At 36.5% G+C, this 23,062-nt stretch overlaps 1 protein-coding gene across 1 annotated transcript in view; it reads right to left on the reverse strand.

Moving 5' to 3' along the window:
- BRIP1 (BRCA1 interacting protein C-terminal helicase 1) overlaps positions 1–23,062 on the reverse strand; it is a 181,528-nt gene that overhangs the window by 77,043 nt on the left and 81,423 nt on the right. Inside the window, exon 14 of the mRNA XM_025362438.1 lies at positions 21,986–22,147. Within this exon, the coding sequence (XP_025218223.1) occupies positions 21,986–22,147 (162 nt within the window). The remainder of the gene's footprint in view (positions 1–21,985; positions 22,148–23,062) is intronic.

Genomic DNA, 23,062 nt, shown 5'->3' on the forward strand with positions numbered 1-23,062 from the left:
AATAGAATACTAAGTCTGAAATACTACAAGTTATGAGAGGAAAGGACGGTCACAATTTGGAAGGTCTGACCAAGTGGCATGTCCTCTGTGTCTATCCAGATTTTAGTTCAGGCAAAGAGCTATGAGGAACACTTCATAAAAGGGAGAATTTGGTGACTATGACACATTTCCACAGAACACAATGTGTTTATTTTAATTTCTTCAGTGGAGTTTTCTTTTAAGTACCTTAAAACCTTTTGTTAAGGATAACACAGGGGCTACATGCAAATTTGGAGTACAATTCTATAGCAAAAACATACTCTTATTTTAGCGAAAATGGCCTACAGCAAATTTTCAGTTTCAAATAACAAAATATTTAGGTCTACAGCTTTTATATTCTCATTGCAGGTGACATTCGAATTACACATTTAGACAGCTTAACTATTTTCGTCTTGCCAGAGAAATCACATAAATAACTAAACACAAAAATAACTCAACTGTTAAATTCTCTTAGGTATCCTAACTAGGCACCTAAAAATCAAATTAAAGGAAAGTACAATGACACAGAGCTGTCTCTCAGGTCTTTTGGCTTACATATATAAAAAATGTGAGGTATCTTTGTTGTAAATATCTTAATAGCTCATAAAGGGTAAATACTATTCATATAGGGAGACCAGTCAACATATAGTGATAGAGATGATTTAATTTACCAATTGGTGTTCACATCACTTCAATTTGTTAACCTCATAGGCAATTTTTTTAAAAGTCAGATCTCACAAACTAAAAGACACTTTGGAATGTCCATGTCTTATCTGGATATTGTCATTTTATTTTGTCAAACTTCTTTAAAACTAGTATTTCACTAGGGAGGCAATAAGTTCGAATGCAACCTAGTGGGGAAATCCTGCATTTGCTCAATGTCCATAGCTCTTACACAGTTCCAGATGTTCAGTACATTAATAATACACTAACTCAAAGCCTCTTTTTGAAACTTTAGAAAGTGCAAATTGCATTAAGACCTCTTTGCCCTCATTAATGGTATTGTTACAATCCCAGTCCTCTGGAAAATGTTTTTTGGCATGTGTTTAACTTTATAATATTGCCATTTACTCACTTTAATAGCCAGTACTCAAGTCTTAATGCTTTTAATAGGCCTGCCTAAACAGACTACCATCTTTTGTAATCTTATTCACATAATTTATTTCATAAGTAGAACCTGGTATATTTTTCCATCTAAAGATGAGTCTTCATTATTCATTTCATGAGGTATTCATATGTTTTAAATGTTTACTTTCTTTTATTCAGTTGACATGTACCCATAGGTGGCATATGTTAGAAATAAAAAAGAGTTCCTTTTAAACACTAATAAAAATGAAAAAGTAGTAGTTTTTTAAAATCACTTTTTTAGTTAGAGTAAAAATGAGTATCTTTAATTTTTGCTAAATACAAACTGAAAATATAAGAAAACTAAGAATATGAATTCCTGTTGAAACAACTGCCTATTTGGTGATATTTGACTCAGCACCTTCACCTCAAGAGGCTGGGTTATATTTCAGAATCAAACTTTCAATGAACACAGGTGCAGTCAGAGGTGCACTTGGAGGAATATTATAGACAAATACTGCCCTAAAGTGAGAGTAAGACCTCTGTTGGCAATCTAACTGGAAGTGAAGATCCTACAGCCCTCTCTGAAAAGAAACACTCCCTCTCATAGATTAGTTAAAATATCGAGGACTCTGAAAATGTCAGAGCTGCACTACTAGTGCCTTACTGCAGTAGTGATACCTCGATTTACAGTTACTTCTTGATATATTCTGACAAAAATATACAATGATATTTACAATGCAAAAAACTTCAAAAAATGACATTTGTAAAACAACTAATATGTTTACACATGAAAATCTACTTTCCTGAAATCATGTGAAAAGAAAACAATAAAAGCCAGATGTGGTGGCTCACACCTGTCATCCCAGCAGTTTGGGAGGCCAAGGCAGACAGATTGCTTGAGCTCAGGATTTCGAGACCAGCCTGGGCAACATGGCTAAACCCCATCTCTACAAAAGAATTAACTGGGCATGGTGGTATGTTCCTGTAGTCCCAGTTACCCAGGAGGCTGAAGTGGGAGGATCACCTGAGCCGGGGAGGTGAAGAGTACAGTGATTGCACCACTACATTCTAGCCAGGGCAACAGAGTGGGACACTGTCTTGAAAAAAGAAAAAAAAGAGAGAAAAAAGAAAAGGAAACAATAAGAACTCAATACTATGTTATGTATGGAACAAATTCTTAACTCTTTGAAACATAAATTCTGAATTACTGTTGTTTCATCAACAGTTATTTCATCAATGTCTAAAGTAACCATTTAGTTAAAATGTACATAATCTGACTTGTTTTGCTTTTTTAGAGTAAAGAACTGTTGACTGAGTTAATATTGGCTACAGTCTGAATAAACTTATTCACTCAAATTCAACTATATGTTTTATTCTTTTCCTGAATAAATTAACCGTAGGCGAAAAAGGCAACTTGTTTTCCATACTTCTGTAAATGGGCTAATAATTAAACTATAATGAGGTCAGTGCACTTGCACTGTTATAATCCAGACTGAGGGAAGCAAGTGAAGCAACCACTATATTACCTAAAAGTTACTACTTTCAAGTATTGCCATCTGAATCTGCTGCAAATTTGTTGCTCTAAAACTTGAAAAGAAATGTTTCAGAGAAAGCATCACTTCACAGTCTAGTGAATAAGATCCAAAAGAAAAATATTTAAATTACAATGCAGTGCATAACAAACATAGAAAGGCCTCAAGGCATACCACTACAGGAAACCATCAAATCACAAAGGAAGACAGCAAGAGAAATAAAGAAACAAAGCACCTACAGGAGAACTAGAAAATAATTCACAATGCTGGGTGGGCATGGTCACTCATGCCTGTAATTCCAGCACTTTGGGAGGCCCAGGCAGAAGGATTGCTTGAGGCCAAAGGATTGCTTGAAGCCAGGAGTTTGAGACCAGTGTGAGCAAAAGCAAGACCCTGTCTCTAAAAAAAAAAAGTTTAAAAAAAAATTTATATGGGTGTGGTGGCATATGCCTGTAGTACCAGCTACTCAGGAGGCTGAGGTTGTAGGATCCCTTCAACCCAGGAGTTCAAGGTTATGGTGGCCTATGATCACACCCCTGCACTCTGGCCTGGGTGACAGAGCAAGACCCTGTCTTAAATAAATAAATAAATGGCAGTAATAACTCCACCTTTCAATAACTACCTTGAATGTAAATCAATTACACTCTAGCAAAAAGACAGAGTCTTAATTGCCAGAGCAATTTAGAAAGAGTAAGAAAAGAAGATCCAACTATATGCTGCCTACAAGAGATTTGCTTTTAGGGATGCACACAGGCTGAAAGTGAGCAGCTGAAAAAAGCTATTCAACAAAATGGAAACCAAAAGAGAGCAGGGTTATCTGTACTGACATAAGACAAAATAGACTAAGTCAAATACTGTAAAGAAAAAAACTAAGAAGAACATCATTTAACAAAAAAAGGTCAATCCATCAAGAGGATATAACAATTGTAAATACATATGCACCTAACATCAAAGTACCTAAATATGTAAAACAAGTATTAAAGGATCTGAAAAGAGAGATAGATTCTAATACAATAATAGTAGGAGACATCAATACCCCACTTTCAACAATGAACAAATCATCCAGACAGAAAATATATTTAAAAACACTGGACTTGAATAAATTTAGACCAAATGGACCTAACAGGCGTATACAGGCATACCTTGGAGATATTGCAGGTTCAGTTTCAGACCACCACAATAAAGCAAATATCACAATAAAATGAGTCATACATTTTTGTTACCCAGTACATATAAAAAGTTATGTTTATACTATACTATAGTCTATTATGTATACAAGTGGCATTATGTCTAAAAAATACATACCTTAGTTTTAAAATACTTTATTGCTAAAAAATGCTGACACAGAGACATGGAGTGAGTATATAGTATTAGAAAAATGGTGACAATAGACTTGCTTGACACAGGGTTGCCACAAACCTTTAATTTATGGGAAAAAAAAACCCAGAATATTTGCAAAGTGCGATAAAGCAAACACAATAAAATAAGGTATTCCTGTACAGAATATCCCATCCAACAGCAACAGAATACACATTCTTCTCAAATACACATAAAACAGTCTCCAGGATAGTTGATATTTTAGGCCATGAAACAAGTTTTAACAAATTTAAGTTTGTTATCATATCAAGTATCTTTGCTGGCCACAATGGTATAAAACTAGAAATGAATCACAGGAAAATTCACAAATATATGGAAATTAAACGACATGTTCCAGCAACCAAAAAACCAAGGGGGCAATGAAGAAATTAAAAGGGAAATTTTTAAAAATATATTGAGACAAACAAAAATGGAAACACAATATACCAAAACTTAGGGGACGCAGCAAAAGCAGTCCTAAGAGGAAAGTTTATAGTAACAAATGCCTACATCAAAAAAGAAGATCCCAAATAAATAACATTACCCCTCAAGGAACTAGAAAAAGAAGAACTAAGCCCAAAATTAACAGAAGGAAATAAATAATAAAGATCACAGAAGAAATAAATAGAGACTAGGAAAACAACACAAAGATCAACAAAACTATGAATTGGTTTTTGAAAAGATAAATTAAATCAACAAACCTTTAGCTAGATTAACAAGAAAAAAAGAGAATATTCAAATAAAATGAGAAACAAATGAGGAGATATTATAACTGATACCACAGAAATACAAAGGATCAAAGTGACTATTACAAACAATTATATGCCAACAAAACAAACTGGATAACCTGGAAGAAATGGATAAATTCCTAGACACAACCAACCAAGACTGAATCATAAAGAAATAGAAAATCTAAACAGACCAATGAGTTCTTTCCAATCAAAGAAAAGTCCAAGACCAACTGTTGGCTCACTGCTGAATTCTACCTAACAGTTAAAGAACTAATACCAATCTTTCTCAAATGATTTCAAAGAAGTTGAAGAGGAGGATATACTTCTAAATTATTTTTACATGACCAGTATTATCACCCTGATACCAAAGCCAGACAAGGACAATACAAGAAAAGAAAACTACAGGCCAGTATCCTTGATAAACAGAAATGCAAAAATCCTCAACAAAATACTAGCAAACCAAATTCAACAACACATTAAAAGAACAAATCAACATAATCAAATGGGATTTGTCACTGGGATGGAAAGATGGTTCAACATATGTAAATCAATAAATGTATACAGCACATTAATAGAATGAAGGACAAAAACCATATGATCATCTCATTAGATGTAGAAAAATCATTTGACAAAATTCAACATCCTTTCCTGAGAAAAACTTTTACTAAATTAGGTATAGAAGAAATGTACTGCATATTTGGCCAAAAAAGGCCAAATATGTTAAGCCCACACTTAATATTATATTCAATGGTGAAAAATTGAAAGCCTTACCTCTAAGATCTGGAACAAGACAAGGATGCCCACTTTCACTATGTCCATTTAACATAGTACTGAAGTCCTTGCCAGAAAAATGTAGAAAGAGAAAGAAATAAAAATCACCCAAATAGAAAACAAAAAAGTGAAACTGCCCTTGTTTGCTGAAGACATAATCTTATATATATAGAAACCCTTAAAGACTACACCAAAAAACTGTTAGAATAAATGAATAAATACAGTAAACTTGTAGCATACAAAATCAACACACAAAAAATCAGTAGCATTTCTATATACTAATAACAGACTGTCCAAAAGAGAAATTAAGAGAACTCCTTTTACAATAGCTACCAAAAAGAGAGAGAAAGAAAGAAAGAAATTTAACTGAGGTGAAGAAAGGCTTGTACACTGAAATCTATAAAATGTTGATGAGAGAAATTGTAGAAGATACAAATAAATAGCATGATATTCTGTGCTCATAGACTGGAAGAACATTGTTAAAATGTTCACATTACCCACAGTGACATACTGATTCAATGTAATCTCTATCAAAATTCCAATGTCATTTTTCATAGAAATAGACAAAAGAATCCTAAAAGTCATACTGAGCCACAAGAAGCTCTGAATAGCCATGGCAGTCATGAGTAAAAAGAATAAAGATGGAGGCATCACATGACCTGATTCCAAACCACACTACAAAGCTATAGTAATTAAAACAGCATGGTATTGGCATAAAAAACAGCCACAGTGACCAATGAAACAAAGAGCACAGAAAGAAACCCATGTATGTGTTCAAATGATTTTCAACAAAGGTGCCAAGTATACACAATGGGAAAAAAAAGACTCTCTAAAAATGGTGCTAAGAAAATTAGATATCCACATGCAGAAGAATGAAAATGGACCTTTATCTCACAATATATAAAAAAATCAACTCAAAATGAACTAAAGACTTAAACCCAAGACCTGAAACTGTAAAACTACTAGAAGAAAACACAGGGGGAAAACTATATAACATTGGTCTAGGCAACAATTTTTTGGATTTGATTCCAAAAGCACAGGCAACAAAAGCAAAAATAGGCCAATGGAATTACAACAAACAGAAAACCATGAACAAACTGGCAACCTACAGATTGGGAGAAAATATTTACAAGCTATATATCCAATAAGGAGTTAATATCCAAAATATATAAGGAACTCAAACAACTCATTAGCAAGAACACAAATAACTCAATTTAAAAATGGGCAAGGGACTTCAATAGACATTTCTAAAAGAAGACATACAAATGACCAACGGATATATGAAAAAATGCTCAAAATCACTAATCATTAGGGAAACGCAAATTAAAACCATGATGAAACATTACTTTATGCCTATAACAACGGCTACTGTCAAAAAGATGAAAGATAAAAAATTAACTGGACGTGGTGGCAAGCGCCTGTAGTCGCAGCTACTCGGGAGGCTGAGGCAGGAGAATGGCATGAACCCGGGAGGCGGAGCTTGCAGTGAGCTGAGATCCAGCCACTGCACTCCAGCCTGGGAGACAGAGCGAGACTCCGTCTCAACAAAAAAAAAAAAAAAAAAGAGAAAAAAAAAAAAACTCCTCAGAAATAGTACTTTGTACAAAGGCAGACAACCAATGCACTGGTTTGAGCTCTAACCATTCATTCACCATGTCCTGTAGAGAATGATGTATCTTTTGAAAGACTTTTCAAAAATGCATAATCCTTGAGTTAACTTGATATCTTTTTTTTTTTTTTTTTTTTTTTTTTGAGACAGAGTCTCGCTTAGTCGCCCAGGCTGGAGTGCAGTGGCGCGATCTCGGCTCACTGCAAGCTCCGCCTCCCGGGTTCACGCCATTCTCCTGCCTCAGCCTCCCGAGTAGCTGGGACTACAGGCGCCCGCCGCCTCGCCCGGCTAATTTTTTGCATTTTTAGTAGAGACGGGGTTTCACCATGTTAGCCAGGATGGTCTCGATCTCCTGACCTCGTGATCCGCCCGCCTCGGCCTCCCAAAGTGCTGGGATTACAGGCGTGAGCCACCGCGCCCGGCCGAGTTAACTTGATATCTTAAAATCAAAGGCTAGAGATTGGGAGAGCTCACTTCTATAATTTGCATTTGCTGTATATTTGAGAATACATAAAATACAAGAACCCAAATAGATGGGTGAAACTCTTAAAATGTTAAAATCGTAGCTAGAAGTTAGAAACCTGTAAGCCATATTAAAGAGATAAAATAAGTACAGTATTTCTCTATGAACATAGATGAAAAAGGATGGAAAAGATACTAGATGTTCAAGATACACTATATATACATGAGGTGTCAAATATCCAAGATACATTTAACATATCTGAGGCATATAAAATACTACCCAATATTTATAAAATCTTATTCAGCCACCCATTGGTGACACCCATTCTGGTCCATCTATCCTCTGCCCAAGAAAGGCAAATAAAATACATTGTAGCTCAGCAGGCAAACTGATGGACTACAGCTGTGGCCAAGTGCATTTGCTCTGGCATTACTCTAATAAAGTGTGTCAATTGTGCATCTGTTGTGTCCCCTTGCTTAAACTTCATTTCTAGTCTCTGTAAGCACACCATCAGGAAAGGAGAGCTGATGTGGAACAGAGAAAGATAAGACATAAACATTGCACAGCCCAAGATTTAGGTAGTGTGGTCCTTCCACCCATTTACATTGTATTCATGTGTTAACCTACCCTCAACTTTTTCCCCTTGCCTCCTACTGTGTATTTTAAATATCTTTACTAAACTGTGTGATTCAAGCATCCTAATGTGGTGTCACTTTTTTGTCCCATGACCTCCGGGATAAGTGTATTTGGAGACTACCACTGCATCAAGTTAACGTCCCTCCTGACACCATCGAAATCATCTAAATTCAAAAAGTGCCAATATGAAACTGTCAGCCAAAAAGGAAAATCAATTGGTCACTACCATGAAGATTAACTAGGTAGATATTGAAGACTGTAACCAAGATGAAACAACTAGAACCTCCAAATTTTTCTAGTCCATATCAAGCTCAAAAATTGCTTTAATATGTAAAATGTACAGTAAATTAATCATAAGTTATATTTAAGTAATTTGCCTGTCATTTCCCAAAAGTGCTTTCTGTGGGGAAAAGAAAGAAAGATCAGACTGTTACTGTGTCTATATAGAAAGAAGTAGACATAAGAGACTCCATTTTGTTCTGTATTTGAGATGCTGTTAATCTGTGACCCTACCCCCAACCTTGTCCTTGCAAGAGACATGTGCTGTGGTGACTCAATGGTTAAAGGATTTTGGGCTGTGCAGGGTGTGCTTTGTTAAACAAGTGCCTGAAGGCAGCATGCTAGTTAAAAGTCATCACCATTCTCTTAATCTCAAGTACCCAGGGACATGTACACTGCCAAAGCTCAAGCAGGGACCTCTGCCTAGGAAAGCTAGGTAATTGTCCAAGGTTTCTCCCCATGTGATAGTCTGAAATATGGCCTCGTGGGATGGGAAAGACCTGATTGTCCCCCAGCCTGACACCCGTGAAGGGTCTGTGCTGAGGAGGACTAGTACAAGGGGAAAGAACGCCTCTTGGCGGTTGTTGGCAGTTGAGATAGAGAAAAGCATCTGTCTCCTGCCCGTCCCTGGGCAATGGAACATCTCGGTATAAAACCCGATTGTGTGTTCTGTTTACTGAGAAAGGAGAAAACCGCCTTAGGGCGAAAGGCGGGACTTGCTAGAGCAATACTGCTCTTTATGCACTAAAAAGGTTTACAGAGATGTTTACATATGCATATCAAGGCACAGCACTTTTCCTTAAACTTATTCATGTCACAGAGATCTTTATTCATATGTCTTACTGCTGACTTTCTCCCTACAATGATCCTATTATCCTGCCACTTCCTTTTCTTTAAGATGGTAAAGGCATGGGTCCTCGGTATGCTGAGCGCCGGTCCTCTGGGCCCACTTTTTCTTTCTCTATACTTCGTCTCTGTGTCTCATTTCTTTTCTCAAGTCTCTCGTTCCACCTAACGAGAAACGCCCACAGGTGTGGAGGGGCAGGCCACCCCTTCACTTTCTATATTTATCCTTACATCCGTGAAAAATAGTTTAGAACTAAGGGGGTGGGGGGAGCACTGGGAGTTAGGATGAATTCACCTTCTAAATTTGCTATTTGATCCCTGCCTGCTGTGGTTTGAATGTCCCCTCCCAAAGTCATGTTAAAATGTAATTGTCATTGTAACAGTATTAACAGGTGCAGCATTTAAGAGATAATTAGGCCAGAAAGGTTCTGTCCTCATGGATGGGTTTAATACCTTAAAAAAAAAAAGGAGCTTTTTCTTTCTGTCTCACTTGCCCTTTCACCTCGAGATGATGCGGCAAGAAGGCCCTTACTAGATGCTGGCACCTTGATACTTGGACTTCTTAGTCTCCAGAATTGTGAGAAATAAATTTCTTTTCTTTCTATCCAGTCTGTGGTATTCTGTTACAGCATCACAAAATTGACTAAGACACTGCCTTCTCAAACTAAGTTACCTGGCCATCCTTGACTCTAGTTTAACCTTAAATTCTCTGCCTTTATTCTCCCTAGATTTTTCACTTAATAATTATAATATATATACATATATAAACATACACACACATATACATACATATATACACACACGTGTGTGTGTGTGTGTGTGTGTTTTTCTTTTTTTTTAGACAGAATTTCACTCTTATTGTCCAGGCAGGAGTGCAAGGCATGATCTTGGCTCACTGCAACCTCCACCTTCTGGATTCAAGCGATTCTCCTGCCTCAGCCTCCCAATTAGCAGGGATTACAGGCATGTGCCACCATGCCCGGTTAATTTTGAATTTTTAGTAGAGACAGAGTTTCACCATGTTGGCCAGGCTGGTCTTGACCTCCTGACCTCAGGTGATCCGCCCTCCTCAGCTTTCCAAAGTGCTGGGATTACAGGCGTGAGCCAGCATATCCAGCCTAATCAATATATTTTTATAAAGCTTTTTGGGAACCAGATGTAGTACAAATATATTCATGTTATTTATAGATAAGTACATAAATGACTATATAAATGCACACACACACACACACACACAGCAAAAAACAACCTGGTTATTAAATTGTTACTTTCCAACTGCCCTACTATTTTCACTCAATTGTTAAAGCAGTGGCATCCTCTTTCAGAGTAGTTCTTATATCTATCTTCCTAACAGTTTAGCTCATAAGCAAAAATGAACGTGAAAAGCAAATGTAAATACAGGTATACCAATATGTAGGTATTTTTATATAAGTACATATTGTTCTAAATAAAAATAATATGTCAAATTAATATTTATCAGATCAACTATTTTTCAAACACTAGAATACTATTACAAGGACAGTACTGAACTAGAAAATCAGGAGTTCTAAGTTTGCTTTCACCAATTAAATGTATGACCTTAGCCATATGAATTGTCTACACACAATGTAGTATATGCCCAGTAAACGTTTGTCAAATGAATAAACAAAGGAACAAACAAATGAATACTTATTGTTTAATAACCAAGAGCAGAAGTTCTCAAGAACTACATCTAACCTGAGAGATATACAGCCTCTCTACCATATCCCCAAAGCCTCAATGGCATAACGACTCTATTTAACACTGTAGAAAAAAAATATTTCTTGAAAAGGCTCAGTTGATCACTTAAAGCAAATTTATATCTATAGAAATCTCAGCCTTCTACACGAGGGGAAAAAAACACTTTTCAATGTAGCATTTAGTTTCTTCTTTAGATTAAGTGCAGTATCGCTTTAAAAATTTGCAGTGCTACAAACTAGTAGCACTGCAAATTTCTTAACATACAAATTTAATGCTGAACAATACTTTCAAAAACTACAGCTACAGAGTGAACAGGAATGTTTGCATTTTATTCCTCATCTGACATTCAGTGATGAATGTAAAATGTTCCCTCAGGGAAAATGGTTTATACATATTACTCATAAAGATGTATTTTTTTTTAAGTCGAAGTCTGTATTGTACAAATAAAAAGATCCAACTTGTTACTTTGGCACCAGAGAGTCTCTTTTCCAAATGATTTAATAGAAAAGTTTCTATTCTCTTTATATGGACAGTTTCTTCTACCCATAAAATGAACTTTCAGAGAGTTCTAAAGCAATGCTGCTACTACTTAAATGACAACAGAGTCAAAATCAAATTTATCTTAGTGGAAGAATGGTATTCCTCCTAGTTACCATAAACTATTGCTCTGAAAGAAATGTGGGGGAAAAAAACTAGATGAACAACGTTCTCACTCTTACCCTTAAACAAATGCTGCAGTTTAATCAAAAGAATATTAGTTTTTTCTCAGTGAAAGAGTAAAGTTTTGAGTAAATCACCCATTCTAATAATCTAGTACAGGAAGAAAAACTGGCCATTAAATGTAAGGGGAAAAAAATGACCACTAAAATGTATGGTTTGAAAAGCTTTAGACATACATTTTTCTTTTTTAGAGACACGGTCTTGCTATTGGCCAAGCTGGAGTGCAGTGGTGTGATCACAGCTCACTGCAGCCTCAAACTTCTGGGCTCAAGTGATCCTCCCATCTCAGCCTCCTAAGTAGCCAGGACTACAGGCTCACACCAACACCTGGCTGATATTTTTTGTTTTGTTTTTTTAAACACTGGGTCTCTCTATGTTACCCAGGCCGGTCTTGAACATCTGACCTCAAGTGATCCTCCTACCTAAGCCTCCCAAAGTGCTGGGATTATAGGCTTCTGCACTGGGCCTAGACTTCTATCCTGTTTCTTTCTTTCTTTCTTTTTGATTTTTAGTAGAGGTGGGGTTTCACCATGTTGCCCAATCTGGTGTCAAACTCCTGAGCTCAAGCAATCCACCCACCTAGGCCTCGCAAAGTGCTGGGATTACAGGTGTGAGTCACCATGCCTGGTCCTTATCCTATGTTTCTTTTATGAAACTCTGCAACCATTCTTTACATTATATTTTCACGCAGGCGAAGCTAAACTCTGTGATTATGAAAATATTTTCTGTGCCTCTGCTAATACATGTCTCCTCGGTCCAGAATACTATATTCCTCACTCCCACATCTACCAGTAGAAATCTAACCACCTTGGGCGGGCGCGGTGGCTCGCGCCTGTAATCCCAGCACTTTGGGAGGCTGAGACGGGCGGATCACGAAGTCAGGAGATCGAGACCATCCTGGCTAACACGGTGAAACCCCGTCTCTACTAAAAAAATACAAAAAAACTAGCTGGGCGAGGCAGCGGGCGCCTGTGGTCCCAGCTACTCCGGAGGCTGAGGCAGGAGAATGGCGTAAACCCGGGAGGCGGAGCTTGCAGTGAGCTGAGATCCGGCCATTGCACTCCAGCCTGGGCAACAGAGCGAGACTCTGTCTCAAAAAAAAAAAAAAAAAGAAATCTATACACCTTTCTTTAATACCCACTGAAATACCAACCACCTCCTCTAGGAAGCTTCTCTGCTTCAATCACATATGATCTCTTCCTACTCTTAATTCCATTATCATTCTTCTTAATTGCTCTAGTGATTATAAATTTTGTCAAATAATGCAAGGATGTGTATACTTATTTTATACCATAACCCAAACTGAAATCTTCTTGAAAAGATAGTAACTTGTTCATTTTTGAATCTTTAACAGCACTTAGTGCAATACTCTGCACAAAGTATGTACTCAATAATAATTTCTTCAATGGATTAAGTAAATAAAAATAAATGTGAAGTAAAGTTATGAGATTTCTCAGGAAGATCTTAAATATAAGCAAGGCTCTCAATATAAATATTCTGGTATTTTAAAGAAATTCAACTAAAGATATTTAAAGTTCTTTCTCAATACAAAATAAGTATTAGTATGTGGAATTAGGATGTATTGCTTTACAAGCAAAGCACAGGAATTTTAGTTTGTAGTTCTAAAATACTACTAACTTCAAAGGCAGTAAGAAAGACTTGGAACAATAAGAGTTAGTCTCCATTCATTTGTGTGTTTATTCATCAAGCATTTATGGAGAGCTTATTATGTGCAGTTATGATACCTCTGCTACCTAAATTTCATAAATATAATTTCACTTTTATTAATATTTTCATATGCCATAGTCACAAATCTTTATTCTAATGGTTCTTCCTAACCTTTTTCTTACCCTGATAAAGTAATCCCTGGGATAAAAAGTTTATGATGGCCCCTAAGATTCCCACTCCCTATATACAACCTGCATAAACTTCTCCCCGTTGTGAGATAAAAATAAGATTTTACTCCTATGATTAGATTATATTATGTAGTAAAGATGAAGAGATTTTATGAATGTAATTAGTGTCTACCTTAATTGATTCTGAGTTAATCAAAAGGGAGATTATCTTGGGTGGGCCTGACTTAATCAGGTAAGAGTCCTTAAAAGATACAATGCCCCCCTATAGAAGAGACACCTTTGTTGGCTTTGAAGAAGAAGAAGAAGAAGAAGAAGAAAAGCAGTAGTAGTAACAAGCTGCCATGTTGTTGAGAGGGCCATATGACTAGGACCTGAATGCAACCTTTAAGACCTAAGAGTCATCCTTAGTCAACAGCTCGCAAAAGACTGGGTATCTCACTCAGTCCTAAAATTACAAGGGATAAATTCTGCAAACAAACTGAGGGACCCTGGAAGCCAATCTTTCCCCAGTCAAGTCTCTAGTGAGACCACAACCACAGGTGACCCCGCTGGAAGCCTTGTAATACACTGAGCCAGCTAAGCCATGCCCAGACTCCTGACCCACAGAAAGAGTAAGATAATAAATGTGTATTGTTTTACGGTGCTAATTTTGTGGTAATTTGTTATGCAACAACATAGAACTAATACAACCCATCTAATTATATTTCAATCCTGGTTCCTGATGTCCCCCTGAAATGAATTCTAATGTAGGCTTTCTGTCTTCTGCATGGTCAATGTCAAACCCCTTTGAAATGGCATAGTATCAATACATTTAATAACTGCAGTCACTGTACTGTGTGAGAACTGACAATGGTACTGACAAAAGATTATAATAATGTGCTGGTCTGCTCTTATGTCTAGATTCTGAAACTCAATAGCAAATTTATTTTTGCTAATTTTATTGGATTTCTGATTTCAGCTCCAATATGTAAAGAACTGGAAGTCATCACACCTGTTTTACAACAGAAAAAAGTTAAACTAAAAATCAATGACTTTTCTGGGATCCATCTGAGAACTAAGGTCACAAGGCAAACTGCCACCCTGAAATCTGGAGAGACAGGTAAATATACAGAATCATGGTCAAGACATGCTTACTAGGACAATGCCCACTAAAACACAAATTGACAGAAATAGATAATTTTAATGAATTGCTGGAGATAAAATGTTAACTAGTTTATAGGTAAGAAACTCCTAGGGGCTGCAATCTTGCCAGGGGGCCCACATTTTTTAAGATATTACCATCAAAAATCCCACCAGGTCCCCACAGTAAAGAGCCAAGAAAAATCCTACTGTTTCTGGCAGGAGGAAGGAAAAAAACCACCATTTTGAAATACGTCCAACGCATTCTCTAAAACAAAGGCCAGTCTGCCAGTAAGGAAGATTTTACCAGATCCTTATCCAATATGAGGGAAGGGATCATTTCCTAAACTGCAGTTCCCTGCTATCTAATCTTATGATATGAATGAAGAGTTCAGAAACACTTGTGAAGGTCACAGGCAAGGGACACAGTGATGCTAAAAGATTGAGACATAATCATAGGATTAGAAGATGCTTCCCATTCCCCATACCTTACCACAACATCAACAGGGCTCCAGAACAACAGCAGAGGATTACAACAGAGACAGCCAGCTACAAGGCTCAGATTCTATTTAAGAATAAGCTTTTAGGGACATTGGAGAGTAACTCAAGTCCATATTAAGAATTAATTAAAGAGCACCGGTCAAGATAACTACAAGGTAGTTATAAAAGACAGTATAAAATGTGTTTTAACATAGATATAAAAGACAATATAAAATGTATTCTTTGTTTTTAATTTTTTTCTATCTGATTTGAAAGTCAGTTGCAAAAGGTAATAATTATAAATCTGTGTTGAGAGACATACAATGTGTAAAGATGTAATTTTTATGATAATAATGACACAAAGAAGGTAGGATAAAAAAACAGCTACATAGGATTAAAGCTTCTGCATTCTATTGAAAATTAAATTAGTATTAATCCAAACTACGCAAGATATTAACTATAATTGCCAGGACAACCACTAAGAAAATAACTAAAAAATACACAGTAAAAGAAAAGCCAAGGGAATTAAAGTGACACATTAGAAAAATTTAAATGGCACATTAGAAAATATCTATCTATTAGATTCAAAAGGCAATGAGAGAGAAATAGAGGGGGAAAAGGCACCAGATACACAGAAAACAAACAGCAAAGTGGCATTCGTAGAAACCAACTTATCACTAATTACATTAAACATAAATGGAGTAAACACTCCAGTTAAAAGGCAGAGATAAGCAGAATGAATTTTTTTAAATGCTCCAACTATATGCTGTCTATAAAAGACACACTTTAAATTTAGACACAAATAGGTTCAAAGTAAAAGGAATATTATTCAGCCATAAAAAGGAATAAAGTATTAATTCATCCTATAATGATGAACATGGAAACATTACACTATGTGAAAAAGACAGACACAAAAAGTCATATATTGTATGATTCAATTTAGATGAAATGTTCGGAAAAGGCAAATCTATAGAAACAGCAGATTAGTGGATACTAGGGAATAGCAGGTAAGAGTAGGCAGTGACTGTTAATGAGTAAGGAGTTTCTTTTTGGAGTCAGAAAAATATTCTGGAATTAGACAGTGGTGACGATTACACAGCTTTGTGAATATACTAAAAATGATTTCAATGCAAAAATGGGCAAAGGATTTGAATAGGCATTTTTCTAAAGAAGATGTCTGAATTACTAATAAGCACATGAAAATATGTTTAACGCCGGGCGCGGTGGCTCAAGCCTGTAATCCCAGCACTTTGGGAGGCCGAGACGGGCGGATCACAAGGTCAGGAGATCGAGACCATCCTGGCGAACCCGGTGAAACCCCGTCTCTACTAAAAAATACAAAAAACTAGCCGGGCGAGGTGGCGGGCGCCTGTAGTCCCAGCTACTCGGGAGGCTGAGGCAGGAGAATGGCGTGAACCCGGGAGGCGGAGCTTGCAGTGAGCCGAGATCCGGTCACTGCACTCCAGCCTGGGTGACAGAGCGAGACCCCGTCTCAAAAAAAAAAAAAAAAAAAAGAAAATATGTTTAACCTCACTAGTCTTCAGGGAACTGCAAATCAAAACCATAAGGAGACACTACACTTTATACCCATTAGAAAGGCTATTATCAAAAAAACATAAAATAAATATTGGCAAAAATGTGGAAAAATTGGAATCCTTGTGCACTCCTGGTGGGAATCTAAATTATGCACTGACTATTAAAAAAAGAGTTTGGTGGTTCTTCAAAAAGTTAAATTTAGGCTGGGCGCGGTGGTTCACGCCTGTCATCCCAGCACTTTGGGAGGTTGAGGCGGGCAGATCACCTGAGGTCAGGAGTTCAAGACCAGCCTGGTCAACATGGTAAAACCCTGTCTCCATTAAAAATACACAAAAATTAGCCATACGTGTTGGCGCACACCTGTAATCCCAGATACTCGGGAGGCTGAGGCAGGAGAATCACTGGAACCCGGGAGGCGGAGGTTGCAATGAGCCGAGATGGTGCCACTGCACTCCAGCCTGGGTGACAGAGCGAGACTCCATCTCAAAAAAAAAAAAAGTTAAATTTAGAATTATCACATGATCCAGAAATTACATTTCTAAGTATATATCCAAATGAATTGAAAGCAAGGTCACAAATAGATATTTGTACACCAATGTTCATAGCAGCATTATTCACAACAGGCAAAAGGTAGAAACAATCAAAATACCCATCGACAGATGAATGGATAAGCAAATGTGAGAGATATATATATCTCTCTATATACACACACATATATATATACACATATATACATATATAATGAAATATTATTTTGCCATAAAAAGGATTCTGATGTATGCTACAAGATGGATGAACCCTGAAAACTTTGTGGTTAATGAAATTAATCAGAAACAAAGGACAAATATTGTATGATTCCACTTATATGAAGTAGCTACAATAGCCAAATTCACGGAGACACAAAGAATACTAGAGGGTAACAGGAAATGGGGAAAAGGAATCTGGGGAGTTATTTTGTGGGAACAGAGTTCTTATTTGGTATGATGAAAAGTTCTGGAAATAGATAGTGGTCACGGTTGTCTAACATTGCAAATGTGCCTAATTGTACACATACAAAAAATGCTAAGGCCAAAGGCAGTGGCTCATGCCTGTAATCTCAGCACTTTGGGAGGCCGAGGTGGGCAGATCATCTGAGGTCAGGAGTTCGAGACCAGCCTGACTAATCTGGAGGAACCCCATCTCTACTAAAAATACAAAATTAGCCAGGCGTGGTGGCGCATGCCTGCAATTCCAGCTACTCAGGAGGCTGAGGCAGAAGAATCACTTGAACCTGGGAGGCAGAGGTTGCCGTGAGCCGAGATCACGCCATTGCACTCCAGACTGGGCAACAAGGGCGAAACTCCGTCTCAAAAAAAAAAAAAAAAAAACAAAAAAAAAAACCAGAGTTAAATTTTGTTATGCATATTTCACCACAATCAGAAATGACAATAAATATCAGAAAAATAAATAAAAGACCTGCGAAGCCTCTGGGGATGTGGGACTGGGAAGAAAGGAGGAACAGTATTAGTGAAGGGAGCTGCTGTTTTTTCATTATAACCATTCTAACATTATTTAATAATGTATAAGAAGTATTTTGATAAATTATTTAAAACTAAAAAAGAAATTAAAATGAAGAATTCAATGACAAATAACAAATAAGAAAGTTTCTATGATATGTATTATAAAGGATTACTATCCATACTATATATTTAAAAGCCCATACAGATCAATTAAAAAGACAAATACAACCAACACAAGCAGACAATAAACAAAAAGTTTAAAAGAATTAAACAAAAACCTGCAGAACAATTAACTGACAAACCTGACAAAAACAAAACCTGACAAAACCTGACAAACCTGATAAAAACAAGCAATGGGGAAAGGATTCCCTATTTAATAAATGGTGCTGGGAAAACTGGCTAGCCACATGTAGAAAGCTGAAACTGGATCCCTTCCTTACACTTCATACAAAAATTAATTCAAGATGGATTAAAGACTTAAATCTTAGACCTAAAACCATAAAAACCCTAGAAGAAAATGTAGGCAATACCATTCAGGACATAGGCAAGGGCAAAGACTTCCTGACTAAAACGCCAAAAGCAATGGTGACAAAAGCCAAAATTGACAAATGGGATCTAATTAAACTAAAGAGCTTCTGTACAGCAAAAGAAACTACCATCAGAGTGAACAGCCTACAGAACATTCTGTAGGCTCCCATCCCTACAGAATGGGAGAAAATTTTTGCAATCTACCCACCTGACAAAGGGCTAATATCCAGAATCTACAAAGAACTTAAATTTATAAGAAAACAACAACCCCATCAAAAAGTGGGCAAAGGATATGAACAGACACTTCTCAAAAGACATTTATGCAGCCAACAGACACATGAAAAAATGCCCATCATCACTGGTCATCAGAGAAATGCAAATCAAAACCACAATGAGATACCATCTCACACCAGTTAGAATGGTGATCATTAAAAAGTCAAGAAAGAACAGATACAGGAGAGGATGTGGACAAATAGGAACGCTTTTACACTGTTGGTGGGAGCATAAATTAGTTCAACCACTGTGGAAGACAGTGTGGTGATTCCTCAAGGATCTACAACCAGAAATACCATTTGACCCAGCGATCCCATTACCGGGTATATACCCAAAGGATTATAAATCATGCTACTATAAAGACACATGCATATGTATGTTTATTGCAGCACTATTCACAATAGCAAAGACTTGGAACCAACCCAAATGTCCATCAATGATAGACTAGATTAAGAAAATGTGGCACATATACACCATGGAATACTATGCAGCCATAAAAAAGGATGAATTCATGTCCTTTGCAGGGACATGGATGAAGCTGGAAACCATCATCCTCAGCAAAGTATCACAAGGACAGAAAACCAAACACCGCATGTTCTCACTCATAAGGTGGGAATTGAACAATGAGAACATTTGGACACAGGGTGGGGAACATCACACAGCGGGGCCTGTTTTGGGGTGGGGGAAGCGGGGAGGGATAGCATTAGGAGAAATACCTAATATAAATGATGGGTGCAGCAAACCAACATGGCACATGTATACATATGTAACAAACCTGCACATTGTGCACATGTACCCTAGAACTTAAAGTATAATAATAAAAAAAAGAAACTATGAGATAATAAATGTTTACTGGTTTACGCCACAAAAAAATTAAACAAAAACCCACAGAACAATTAATTTCACAATTAATCAAAGAGATAAACTAAATGGGAACAAAATATGTTTGAAGGATTTCTTGTGTCTTTATTTTTAATTGAAAAGGTAGAAGCAGAAAAATAATCTATTCATTTTGCTAATATATATACAATCACTAAAAAGTTATTTCAATGTTACAGTGTCTAGTCACCCAATTATAAATGTCTGTAACTAAAATTCATACTGTCTGCTATATGTATTCCAAGCCTAGCAGAAAAATGTCACCCAGACATCTCCTATCTCCCTTTTTGTGACTATGACTGGAAAATATAAAAAGGTTTTAGCAATGCAATAAGATTTTGCTTTTATCTCTTACATAATTGTGGAGTGAGTACAGTTTCTATAATCCCATAAATAACTTTTCTTCCAATTTCCCAGAAGATATTTGTCTCCATATTTAAGAATTAAAAGTTTTACAAATTTTATTAGGTAAGACCAACTCCCTACATGTTTTATTGTATGACTTAGTGTCAAGTTTAATTACTAGTTTTCCTAAATATAACTGCTTGGTGTAGATGTTCACACTGGAATACATCTTGTTTTCTATTAAGAATTTTAAAAAATGTTTATGTCCATTTTATTTTTAGATATTCTTGTAAAAAATTATCTGATTATCTTTTTGAAAACAAATCCTTTAATTTATCTACAAGAGACTAATTGCTTTAGTGTATCCCTAGCTATCAAAGTACATATATATAAAAAGACAATAGAGGAATCAAAAGTATCAATATTATCATTCAAATATATTATTTCCAAATGCTTCTGTCCTTAGAGGTATAACTTCCTGTGGAAAAAAGAGAAGGAATGCCACTTCTCTACATTGGATTTAGGTTAGATTTTTATACAATGTGATGTTACTTTCAGGAATTATATGTGGTTTCAATGCTTTGAATATTAGGAGGACCAAAATATACTAAATAATTTCAAATTAACTAAAAAAAAATACTAAAAATCAGAGTGACTCTAAAAACAACAACAAAATTCTTCTGGCCAGATACATGAAGTAAAATGAGGGCAGCAAAGAAAATTTAGCTTAGATTAACTTTAATGAAACATTCAGAAATGTAATTTATGAAAATAAAAAGGAATGCTCCTTTCCTTTCTACTCTGAAAATATCAACTTGTCCCTAAGAATAAAAATAATGTACACATAAACACTTCTCCTATATAACTAACATTACTTGAAGACTTTCATTCTTTCAGATTGTTTTATTTTATTTTAAAGAGAGTCTTATTCTGTTGCCCACGTTGGAGTGCAGGGGTGCAATCATGGCTTACTGCAGCCTCAACCTCCTGGGCTCAAGCAATCCTCCCACCTCAGCCTCCCAAGAAGCTGGGACTATAGGTCTGTGCCACCACGCCCAGCTAATTTTTGTATTTTGTAGAGGCAGAGAGTTTCACCATGTTCCCCAGGCTGGTCTTGAACTCCTAGGCTCAAGTGATCCTCCCAGCTCAGCCTCCCAAACTGCTGGGATTACAGGCATGAGCCACCATGTCCAGCCTTGCTCATTCAGACTTTTAAGTAAAACAGAGGTAGGATGATCAGGCAGTATCTTAATCAAAAAATAAGTAAAATAATATATGATGTTTAGAAAACTATAATTAGGCCGGGCGCGGTGGCTCAAGCCTGTAATCCCAGCACTTTGGGAGGCCGAGACGGGCGGATCACGAGGTCAGAAGATCGAGACCATCCTGGCTAACACGGTGAAACCCCGTTCTACTAAAAAATACAAAAAACTAGCCAGGTGAGGTGGCGGGCGCCTGTAGTCCCAGCTACTCGGGAGGCTGAGGCAGGAGAATGGCGTAAACCCGGGAGGCAGAGCTTGCAGTGAGCTGAGATCTGGCCACTGCACTCCAGCCTGGGTGACAGAGCGAGACTCCGTCTCAAAAAAAAAAAAGAAAACTATAATTATTACCTTGTTGCCTTTACCCTAGGAAGCTTACTGTGGTAATATTTAAATTAGCATGACAATGTTTAAAATGTAAATGATTATTTAAAGGCAAAAGAAACAAGAAACATTCTCTTACCTTGTAAGATGGCAAGAAACACAAAATTCCTTGGCTCACAGTCTGGCACACAGATAACAAAAGTGCTCCCACTTCATCTTGGAACTCAAATGTTTCAGTATTCTGGAAGGTAGCACAGAGATTCCGACCCTTGGGGCCTGACCCAATGGTACCAACCCAAACCTAGAATATGAATATGTCATTATTAGAGTTATGCCTGAAAAATGCATGGAAATTAATATTTATTTGGAAGTATTTACATAAAAGATCAAGCAACAAGTTTAACAAAAATTTATTTTTAAATTGTCAGGGGTTTTTCTATTACCTTTAATTAATTGTATATAGATTTAATTTATAAAAGTTTTGCTTTAGGCAGATCACTAAATTCTCTTAGAGTGAAAATTCTTTGAAAGCAAAACAGGTTGTATCTGTCTTTATTTACTTAATAGCTTTGCAAAATGTAAGCATGTAACAAATTTTTGTTAGGTGAATAAATGAACAAGTGAAATGATGAATATATACCAATAGCAGAATCAGATAATTCCAAAATACTGGGGATGAAGGCCAGTATAATTTGCCATAGGCAAGTGTCAAAAATGACAGGAACTACTCTTTCAAAAATTCACTGGTGCTCAAAGATCCTTAGTCATAGAAAAAAACCATACCCACCACAGCTTACAGTTATTTGCAATTCTATCTCCCTTATATGTAAAGAGACGGAGAGAGACAGAAGAAATTGTGCAAAATGTTAACAAGTGATGAATCTAGGTGAAGGATATAAAGATACTCACAATATTAATATTACCTTTCCAACTTTTCTGAAATTTCTAATTATTTTGAAATACAGTTGAAAGAATCAATAGATGAATAAATTATCAAAATGTAGCATTGAGTAGAAAAAAACAAACGTTTTCCTTTGCTCTCACACCACAGCAGTCAACACAGAAAACTTATGTGACCAAATGTGTGGGAGGTTTTCTCCACATACCAAGCAAACAATCAATTCTGCAACAGACATCAATTGGGTGTCCTCTAATTCAATTCAATTCTGACACTATCTACTGGAAGATAACTTCAGATCCCAGAGGTTGAGGGCTC

The sequence above is a fragment of the Theropithecus gelada genome, chromosome 16, assembly GCF_003255815.1.
Source record: "Theropithecus gelada isolate Dixy chromosome 16, Tgel_1.0, whole genome shotgun sequence".
In the NCBI taxonomy this organism is placed as follows: domain Eukaryota; kingdom Metazoa; phylum Chordata; class Mammalia; order Primates; family Cercopithecidae; genus Theropithecus; species Theropithecus gelada.